Source organism: Nicotiana tabacum, chromosome 24, assembly GCF_000715075.1.
Source record: "Nicotiana tabacum cultivar K326 chromosome 24, ASM71507v2, whole genome shotgun sequence".
Lineage (NCBI taxonomy): Eukaryota > Viridiplantae > Streptophyta > Magnoliopsida > Solanales > Solanaceae > Nicotiana > Nicotiana tabacum.
The window spans coordinates 9422680-9434005 of record NC_134103.1 but is presented as its reverse complement, the minus strand read 5'-3'; the positions used below and the strand labels follow the sequence as shown (position 1 = coordinate 9434005).

The 11326-nt window shown below is 30.4% G+C and overlaps 1 protein-coding gene across 1 annotated transcript; it reads right to left on the bottom strand.

Moving 5' to 3' along the window:
* Positions 1 to 4538: 4538 nt before the first annotated feature.
* Positions 4539 to 7384, bottom strand: LOC107778802 (piriformospora indica-insensitive protein 2-like). The gene is made up of 2 exons (XM_016599112.2): positions 6769 to 7384; positions 4539 to 5933 (listed from the first exon to the last, which is right to left on the bottom strand). The coding sequence occupies exons 1-2, from the start codon at positions 6979 to 6981 to the stop codon at positions 4716 to 4718; spliced, it is 1431 nt and encodes a 476-aa protein (XP_016454598.1). The 5' UTR covers positions 6982 to 7384; the 3' UTR covers positions 4539 to 4715.
* Between the last annotated feature and the right edge of the window lie 3942 nt (positions 7385 to 11326).

The following is an 11326-nucleotide window of genomic DNA, read 5'->3' as shown; positions in this document are numbered from 1 at the left end:
GGATTCATATGTTAAACAAAAAAGGGTACTTTATCAATTCTTTGTCACGTAAGCTAAATTTCTCATAATCTCAGTCATTACCTAATCATACCATGCACATCAATTATATCTTCAGATTAGTTCAAATAGTGCATTCTGTGTATTTACGTAGGAATTAAAGTTTAATACTTGCAACCATAAGACCTAGTAAATAATGTCTTATGGTGTGATACCTTTCGTGTTTGGGTTGTCAAGATTTAAAGAATACTAAATTAAGTGCAGAATTTCAATTCTAGTAGACGCTTCTCTCTTCCTCAATTAATTCACAATATTAAATGGTCAATTCTAACCGAATTTAATTGTTTTATCATTTGCTTCAATAATGATCTTCTTTTATCTCAATTGTGTTTTAAGTCAGTTACTCTCTCTTTTTCATAATAAGTGAGTTTTTGATATTTGACACACTCCTTAAAAATAAAAAAATACTAACTCCTAAAGAAAAAAAAGATATTTTGACTAAATTATCCTTAATTAAAACTTGCATATAAATAGCTGTCAAAACGGGCCAGTCCAACATAGCCCATGCCTCGCGGGCTTTTAAATTTGGTGGGCTAGGGCGGGCCAATTCGCCATTTAAATGGGCCTTAAAATGGCTAGCCCAACCCAGCCTAAGAGGGCCAGCGGGCTAGGACTTGTCGGTCGTTCAATCTTTTTATAAAAAAATTTCTTCAAATAGTTAAATATTTCTTCGTGACATAGTCTCTGAATTATATGAACGACTTCTATTTGTTTAGAGCGTACAAGAATCTTGATATTTGACAAAGAATCTCATAATTGAAATGCAAATTTTTTATATCTTTAGCTCTCTTTTTTTAATGTTATATCAATATTTTTTTTAATACTTTTCTTTTATTTTTCTAAGGTTCAGGGATTTCTTCAATAAGTTTATATGCTGAGGTTTTTAAATTTAGGTTTAACACATTTGTTGATTTCATCATTATAGTCCATAAAAATTTTAAAATTCATGAATTTTGCTAGTGTTGTCAATTTTCTTTGGGTATTAAAACTTGATCTTTTTTTATACAGAAGAGCAATTTAATTATTAGTAATATATTAAAGTAACCAAACTGATTGGCCACTTAAAGTAATATTTTTGAAAAAAATTATTATTGACCACTTAAAACTTTCTTAGTTCTTTATTAATTAAGCAAAAGAAAAACTAATCTTGTCATACTACATGCATATCAAAAATCTAAAGTTTAGTTGATATGGAAGGGTGAATAAGTAATCTAAGGTTGGGGAATAACGATTATAGTTTTTTTTAAGTTTTTACTTTTTTAAAATATTAAATATTTAAATTTTAATTTAATTAATTTTTGGCCCACGGGTAGGTCTAAACCGAGCATCGGTCAAGCCTTAAGAATTAGCGGGTTGACTTGGACCGGGCTTATAAGCCTCAATTTTTAAATGAGCTCAAAAAATTCGAATCCAACTCTACCTAAGCAGGGGGTTGGGTTGGACTAGCCTCACGGGTCAAGCCCATTTTGACGGCTCTAAATATTTTTAATTTGACACATTGAGATATATAAGTAAGGGAAACTTTTAGAAAAATAAAGTTAATTCTTTCTTATTATGCAGAAGAATATTTATTTTAGACCAAAATAAAGAGATCAAAAAATTATTTATTATGGATCGAAGGGAGTAATAATTAGTTTGGTGCGTTAGCAATTGACCTGACATAAAGAAATCTAGATGATGAATATGAATCTAGCCCTATCAGCTGAGCAATTTCATTCTAATCATGGTCTCAATTCCACATTAATGAAAGTCGTGATAGCATTCAGGTTAACACAATCTGAAGAAAATCTTTTTTAAAACATTAAGAGTGTCTTTCTGACGACGAGTTTTGTAGCAACAGTAAAGTTATCATGGGTTCGAACCCTGAGACAACTATTAATGTTTGTATTAGGGTAGACTGTCTATATCATATATTCTTAGGGTGCGACTTTTTCTCGAACTCTGAATAATCGCAAGTTATTGATTGTACTAATATATTGTCTCTCTCCGTCTTCTTGAGCCGAAAGTTTATCGAAAACGATCTCTCTATTCTCCGGGTAGGGATAAGATGTGTGTACACACTATCCAAAAAAGAAAAAGAAAAGCATTTGATATGATGGTTACTAGTAGGAGATGAAACCAAACTAGTAGAACAAGATAAGCCTGGATCAAGAGCAGGGCAGTAGCTAAGCTGACAAAAACTTTAAATTCATCTAACCTTGAAAAAAGTGTCCTTCCTTTTCATCATCATCATCATCTGTCTTGTGCCCCCTTTGGTTTTAACCATAAGCTTGGACCACTCTCAAATTGTACCATACTCTCTATATGTGCAGACTGTTAGAAATCTACTCCGTAAACAAGAATGCTTGCACCTGCTAACCACCACAAATGCACTGCCACATCCTAACTAACAAAGCACCTTTTTTTTAGTTTTTAATCCGATGTCTAATGTCTGGTATTCGTACTGAGTTCTAACTAAATTCGGATTCACATTAGATTATGGGTAAACTGCTCCGTAATAAAGGCAGTTCCATATCCAGGACTTCTAATTAAAAATGAAGAAATACTTGTTACTTTACACTAAACCCTTATTGATATTTATAAAACACCCCTAACTATGCCCTCTTCCTCGTCCACTTCCAACTCTTCAAAACCTCCTTCTATTTTGTTTTGGTATTTAAAAATTTACTGACCCATTAATCCGAATTAACATTATTATATAAGTTAATTAAGAGAGAATAAGCGTTCTCTACCAATAAGTTATTTATTCTCAAGTTACTAGCCTGAGACTTTTTATAAGGGTGGAAAAATTCCAACCATTCTCCTCCGGCGGGTGGTAAACCTCCTCTATCACTTCACAGTCATACCAGTTGAAAAAAGGCTGCAAACAATAATAACAACCCAGTATAATTTTACTAGTGGGGTTTGGAGAGGGTAGTGTCCGATAGACCCTCGGCTCCCTCCTTCCAAGAACTCTCCACCTTGCTCTTGGGGTAACTCGAACTCACAACCTCTTAGTTGGAATTGAATGGTGCTAGTAAGTAGAGCAACCCACTCTTGTACGGCAAAGTAACCACAACAAAAAGATTGCCAAAACTTTTATTGTAACTTAGCCAAAAGTCGAGTTAACAGTTTTTTTTACTCATTCATTTTTTTAGCAGAAAAAAGTGAAACGTACTTTTTGGAGCTTTATTGGTCAGGTTTGCCAACTAGAAAGAAAATTATAGTTGCTAGAGTTTAAAAAAATGAGCGGTTATAGTTATTTTAAGCGTCACTCAACTATCTAAAATTACCTATTAAAGTTATCTTTCTTTTGTTTGTAACAACAGAGTCACTTAAATATATCTATAGCACTCAGAAGGTCTCTCAACTAAATTTTCTAAACTTTTGATTGCCAGATACCTATTTTACTCTCTAAATTATCAACTTTTGTCTTCTTTTTATTTTATTTTTTAACTTTTTAATATTATGAATTTTTTCTAAATTTTAATTTATATTATGGACTTAAATTTTATTTATAAATTAAAAAAATAGTATTTAAGCATATATCATGTTGGAATGATAAAATATTGAGCATAGTAGAAAAAAGTTAATTAGAACAATTTTTGTAATAAGAATTTTGGAGAATGAAAGAAAATAAAAGTTTTAAAATATATATTCCATGCACATAATATAAAAAAAATAATTATTTAAAATAAAGGATTTTTATAATATATATTATATATTCTTGGAAACTATGCTCAATTATATTATTATTCCGATATTATATATGCTAGAAAACTAATTTTTCACTTTTAGTTTATACATAAAATTTATTTATTTTATAGGTAAGTCCATAATATAGATTAAAAAGAGAAAAAAATTATAATATTTAAAAAGTAAAAAAAAAGTTGATCATTTAGAGGATAAAATAATTATTTGACAATCAAAAATTTGATAAATCTGATTGAGTGACCTTCTGAGTGTTATAGACATAATTAAGTGACTTTTCTGTTACAAACGAAAGAAAAATGACTTTACTAGATAATTTTGAATTGATGAGTAACTATTTAAGTAATGGACTCATCTGGTTCTACTACTCAAGGTGAAGGTACATTTAGCTTAGTATTATCTGTAGGGATGGAGTTATGATTTTAACTTTATTTATTATAAATTTTAGTACGACAATTTCAAGTGCTAATAAATAAATTTTAAATTTAATATATGTATATATTTAATAAATTTCTTAATTCAAATACACTATTAAAGCAAAAGCTATTGAGTTTGGCCAAATTCATAGTCAGGCTTCTAGCTCCACCCCAGATTGTTTCCTCCACCTCTATAATTATATTCGAAGAATATTCAACTACTATTGCAAAAGATGTGAAAATTTGTATATTTCCAATTACTCCTTAAAATTTAATCTTCCTTTATTTCTGAATTTCTAATACACATGTTATGCCTCAAGTTGTGCTTCACTCATTGAAAAATTGAAAACCACAACATTTGAATGAAGACTAATATGTAAACCGAAATGGAATTTTGTCTATATCGAACATGGGTCAAATATGTACATTCATTCATATATTAAAAGACAAAAGCAAAATGTGGGGAATTGCATATCAAGAAAAAAACCAAAAGGTAAAAGGTTGATTACTGTTGACAATGTCATGCTTTTTCTAAAATCCATATTCCTTTTTTCAGGGGCAAAAGCTCATTAGTAAAATTACCATAAATAGTTCAACTAGAAAACTTCTCCAAATCCCATCATAATTCAAAGATGCCATAGAATGAGAATTCTGAATCACATTCCCATTTACCAACTTGGACTTTGCAAGATTAGCCCCTTTAACAAAATTGACCTCTTGCTCACATGGTTTTACCCCAAATGGAACATAACTTGTTGACATCAAACTAAAAGGGTAACAAAGATTTGGATTGTCCCATGCACCAAATCTCCTTCCCATTTTCCCATAAAATAATTCAGAGAATTGAAGTTCACCTGTCAAATTATTACCATATAAGTAAATGGCACTTACATTGGCCAGATTTGCAAGACTTTTTGGCACATACCCTTTAAGCTTATTATCATTAAAACCCAAAAATCTTAGCCTTTTTAGGTCTGCTATAGACTCTGGAATTCCACCTGTCAAATTCATATTGGACAGATCCAAAACTGTTAACTTTCTCAAGTTATGCCAATCAAGAATCTCCATATCTCCACCTATTGAATTTTTTGACAAGACTAACTCTTCCAAAGATGTCATTTCTTGAATTGACTTAGTCAATCCACCTGATAACTTGTTATTACTAAGGTCCAAAAGTGTCAAATTCTTCAATTTTGCTACCTCTTCTGGGATTTTGCCTTCTAATTTGTTGTTACTCAAATCAAGCTTCAAAAGTGAAACCAACCCTCCAAATAATGCAGAAGGCAAGAAACCAGATAGTGAATTTCTACTTAAATCACATATCAAAAGTTGACTGAACCCTCCAAAACTATCTGGGATTTTGCCACTAAGCTTATTTCCAGTAACAACTAGCCTTCTCAAGTTCACTAAATTCCCAAGATTTGTAGGCAATTCACCAGATAATCCATTTTCTACTAGTACTAAAGATCGGAGCTTTTTTAACCTTCCAAATGTTGTGGGAATTTGACCAATAAGACCAGGATTTGACCGAAATTCGAGTGACTCCAAACTATTAGCAAGAAATTCCCAGCTCTCTGTAGGGATTGAAATTGGATGGTGGTGTCGCGAAACGAAACAATTGAAGAATGAGAGGGATTTGAGGTGCTTTAGTGTAAATAGATTGGGACTAAATTCCACATTTGGTGCACAACTTAGGGAATTATCATGTATAGGTCCAATGTTTAAGTCAGTAACATACCAAAAACCATCAAACAAGTCACAAGATACACCCTGCAGAGGAAATAAAAAACAAAAATCAGAAAAATATGAAGCTAAACAATTTTTCTTTGAATTTAATCTCTGTGTCCAGCCCTGTGTTATCTTTGGGTTTTCAAACATATTCTTTCTCTGTTGGTCTGACAAAATGCTAAAACAAAACAAGGCAAGAATGTACTCGTCATTATTGAAGTTGGTTCATCAAAAAAAATTCATGGCCCTCATTCCAAGTACACTTATTCTGAAATAATTATGATTAAATGAACAACTTCTCAATTTCTTGAGTATTTATCATATACTAATTTCAGAAAAGAATTTCACTTCATGTTTTTGAACAATATTTACAATCAAAAGTCATTTCTAGTCATATATACCACAAAATAATAAAGAACAAACTACTTAGTTCCTTTCCCCTTTAGCAATATTAGGAGCTTCACATCAGATAAGATAGAACCTTACGAACAAAAATTCCATTTTTTTTTTCAACTTTCCATATATAAAGAGTTCAATAACATGGCAGCTAAGACGCAAAAATTTAGGTTTTGTTTTGCCTTTTATCTCTTTCTTTTATTTACCCTTTTTTCCGAGAGCCTTAAAGTTGTCTGTGTGTGACCTATAAGTTATGGATTCGAGCGGTAGAATCCGCCACTGATGCATCAGGGTAGACTGTCTACATCACACCCCATTGAAGTACGACCCTTCCCCGACCTTACGCGAATACGACTTTTTCGTGCACCAAACTGCCCTTACCCCTTTTCCAAAAAGAATCCATAGGCAAAAAGTAACTAAAAAGAGACATCTTAATATATATTTTAGCACATAAGAAAAGAAAAGTGAAGATGAGATAAACCTGTATAGGAGTCCAACCACAAGGATCTGGATAGAGATCTGAACCATTCCACCATTTACCAACAAATCCTTGAATAGCAGAGTAAAGAGCATTTATCTCATTTTTCTCCATTGGAGCTGCCATATTTTCACTATCACCATTGCACCACACACCAAAATAAAGAAGCAACAACAAACCAAACACAAACAAACTCAAATTCTTGAAACTCCTCATCACTCTTTTGAAACTAAGAATTCTTGAATATGAGTTAAGTAACACAATCTTGAAAGTAAAAAAGTCAACTTTGTCAAGAATCTTTGTAGTCCATGCAAGAAAGTAGTTGAGTTGAGCCAATACCAAAACTTAATTAATATAACTGTGAAGTCATATTTTGAAAGTGTTGTACTTTTTAGGAGGGTGAAAATCTTAAGGAATTCAATCAAACAAGGAAATGGAGGGAACAAAGAAGTAAAGTAAGAAGGTGCTTGTTAAAAATGTTTATAGAAAGCTAAGGTAGAAAAAAAGAAGAGTAGAGTGGCAGAGAAAGACAGAAAAGAGCAGAGGACATAACACATAAGTCTAGGATGTCTTTGCAACTAAAAGCTATAGAGAGCACAGTTATCAATGTTTCACCATAAAGCAATTATGGTAATGTCAATAATAAGAACTGAACAGCTGTTGTGGTTTAAAAGCTTGAGAAACAGAGAAACCAGTTTGGTAAATTATTTCTGGTTTTGCGTAATATGGTGTGTAACTAGTACAAGTATTAGTGTATTAGTTATACATAGGTTAAAAAAAACTATCAAACAAGGATTAATAGTATTAAAGCTAATACATATATTATTTTTCCTAATACATTCTACCAAACGACCCCTGATAACTATGAGAAGTTGCTTGGCCCGTGAATAAATTATGCCAGGATTATAAGGCAGAAATTGTAATGTACATGCTTATATAATTACTACTACTAGACTATTTAGTGCACATCTTTTTTTTTGTGGATGCTCTACATAGGGTAAATACAACTATGCAAAAGTTACAATTTTAGCCTTGTTTTTAAAGTAAATTTTAAATAAAAAGATTAAATCAGGTTATTTTGGTCGTTTGTGTATTATCCTCATAAAGCTAAATCACGTATTGAATGTCTCTTTTTAAATTTAGTACTCAATAACTTTTTAATTCCAACTTTTCAGGTAGCATATCTAAAACCACAAGATTCAAGAATGTTTTGTTACATTATACACATTTCTAATTTATGACCATAAAATTTAAAAATCTTTCTTACTTTCTTAAAATTCATGCTCAGTCAAAATAAAAACATTTAAATGAAAGAGAGGAAGTAAGATAATATCAAATTGAGTGTGGCATTAGCAAGTAGCAGTGAAGTGCATGTAATTGCATGCAAGATAAAGGTAGTTTTTGTCTTTTGGTGAATAGTTTATGCTGCTGGATATTTTTTACATATTGAAAAGACAAAGCATAATTGCATAAACCTTTGAAAATGCCATATACTTTGATTACTTTCGTTGGAACTTGATATTGAGTTGACATATCTACTCTTTAGTTAATCTACCAAATGTTTGAGGCTTATTATTATATTACATAATTTTCAAAACTTTTTAAATAATTTAAATTATTTTTAATGATATTATCTATAAAACTAAATTCATAGGCTTAATATTTTAAATTTTGTGTCAAACAAATCAAATCACATGAGATGAAAAATTATATATATGTTTGTATATGTGGATGTACATTAAAAATTGACCTAATGATTGCAAAGAAGTGCTTTAAAAATTCATTTTTCCTCATTAAATGAAAGCAGGGAAAGGATAAATAATGATCTTCAATTATGCAAGATAAATAGTTTCATTAATGACCCTACATTCATAAATTCATCTTATAATTAAGCATTATGTAGGGGTAGGACAGTCGTATGAACATAGGGTCCTTAATTTTGCTCACATGGCCCCAGCCCTATGTGCAGTCTGGTCCCCAATAATTTTCTTGTTTTCATTTTTCTTTCTTTTTTGTTTTTTCTTCTCTCTTACCTCTTTTATTAAAGTAATTAATACTGAAATTATAATAGAAAGCTAAAACTTCTATTTTGAACATGAGCTCTAGAAAGGATAATTATAGTGGTTAAAGGACAAATAGAAACCTTTCAATTTCTAATTTCCTCTTGTAATTTGAAGAATATTTTCTCCAACGAAAATATTTTCCATCAAAAGAGAAAAAAAAATTCTTTTTGTAATAGTGCAAATATTCCAAACTCATTCCAAATCACACATTTAAATTAATATTTTGCCGATAAACTTTTGTATTCAGTCAAATATCGAAGAAATAACTTCTCCTAAGAATAATCGGTCAAATTTAGAATAATATAAAGAAATTTGGTATCAGAAAATCCAAAGTCTTGCGAGATTTCAATCTTATAACTAATTATCAAAACACAACATGTATAGAAATTAATATTGAGTAAACAAGTTAATTAATTATGAGATACCCCTACAAACTTGCAATTTTTTTAAAATTATTATTATCGGTGAAGATGTCTTTTATAGATAAAGGGTGAAACAAGAGGGGATGATATATAAATGAAGGATAGGAACTTGTTGAGTTAGGACCACAATATATATTGTGAAGAAGGGACACCTATATAAAGAAGTAGCCCACTCTAATTTTTTGGTTGCCAGGCCTATTTAGTTGATATGTCATTTTCTCTATCTATCTCCTTTTCCAACTATTTTTGGCCTCACATAGTAGACAAGAATTTTGATGATTATTTCTAGGTTTCAAAATCCTTTATTTCTACAAAAGGTCCATAAAAAAACTCAACTACCTCCCTAAGGTATGGAGATCTACGTCGTCTTTAAAAAAACTACTCATAGTATTGATTAAGAAGGTCAGTTCAGTGCATGAAACATCTCATGTTTACGCAAGATCAAGGGAAAATACCATATTCTAACGAGTGTGATATAGGCAGCATACACTGATGCAAGCATTAATGACTGATTCTACGGCTCGAACTCGTGACAGAGACAATTTTAATATTGATCCTAAATTTTTCGTCACATGTAGTAACATGTAGTATAGATTATAGCCAAAGAAAGAACAAAAGAAGGAACATATAAAGGCAAATACAAACCCCAATTGTTACATCTATTTCAACAATATTGCAGCTACTAAGTCAATAGACGAGGGTGTCGTTGAAGTTATAGGTTCGGTTATAATATAATAGTTTTGTTCTAAACCATATATTAATGCTAAGAAGTTTACTTGATATATAAAAGTTATTCGAAATCCACTAAACAAATAGAATTATGATTTATAACTTATAAATAAACTTAAAATCTTGAATCCTTCTGTAATGACATGGACTAGTAATGAAAAAAGTATACAAATAGTAACATGTAAAGATTATTGTTATGTAACTAACCGAAAAAATTTGATTTGTTTCGTGGAAGAGGATTTATAAATTGCTCGTGAAAAGAGATGTCAAAGGAACTAGAATTATCTAGATAATATGTATATGAGTGCCATGAGAAGCACAAACACCACTCGGAATATTTGTTTGTTTTTATTTATTTATTAAAATATCTGAATTTGAATACATAATGTTTTTAAATACCAACATTCGACAATTAAAGACCATCTATTTTCTCAATATCTGGACGTGTACAAGCTAACTTTATCTAAAAGCTAATAAATAAATAAATATTATACATTATATTCATAAAAATATTAGGAAAAATCTTAGTTTATATGGCGTTGTTAAAGCTATTAATGGTTGTAAATAGCGCTGATACTGATCGGCCATGATAGTTGTGACGTGGTGATAGTTAGCAATGGTGACTGGTGGTGATAATTGGTTAAGATGGCTGGTGCCGATAGTGCTAGCTTTTCACTGTTAAGCCTCAAACAGTTACAAAGTTAAGTGAGAATACATAATAAATCTATATATCTATCTATATATATCTATTCATCTATTTATATCTATATTTATTATAAAAGCACGAATATTAAAACGCTAAATATTGAACGGCAAAAATATTCCTGAAATATTGAGTGACTTTTATGTCCTTTTAATTTTAAAATATTTCTTCAAATAATAAATTCCATGTTGGATAAAATTGTAAATAATTAAGATGTTAGTATACAATATCTCGGACATTGAATTCTACTAAAAATGATGTTAGGATTTTAAAGCCAACCCGTTTGGACATAAGAATTTTTTTCCTTTTTTTAAAAAAAAATTCACTTTTTTCGAAATTAACGTTTGTTCATAAAATTTCCAATTTTCACTTGAAAAAGCATTTTGGAAATTTTCGAAAATTTGAAAAACTCCAAAAAGCTATTTTTCAAAATTTTCACTCAAATCACTCACAAAACTTCAAAAACAACCCAAAATTATATTCATGTCCAAACACAACTCTAAATTTTAAATTCCTTTTTTTAAAAAAAAATCACTTTTTTTCGAAATCAGTGTTTGTTCATAGAATTTTCAATTTTCACTTGAAGATGCATTTTGAAAATTTTCGAAAATTTGAAAAACTCCAAAAATCTATTTTTCAAAATT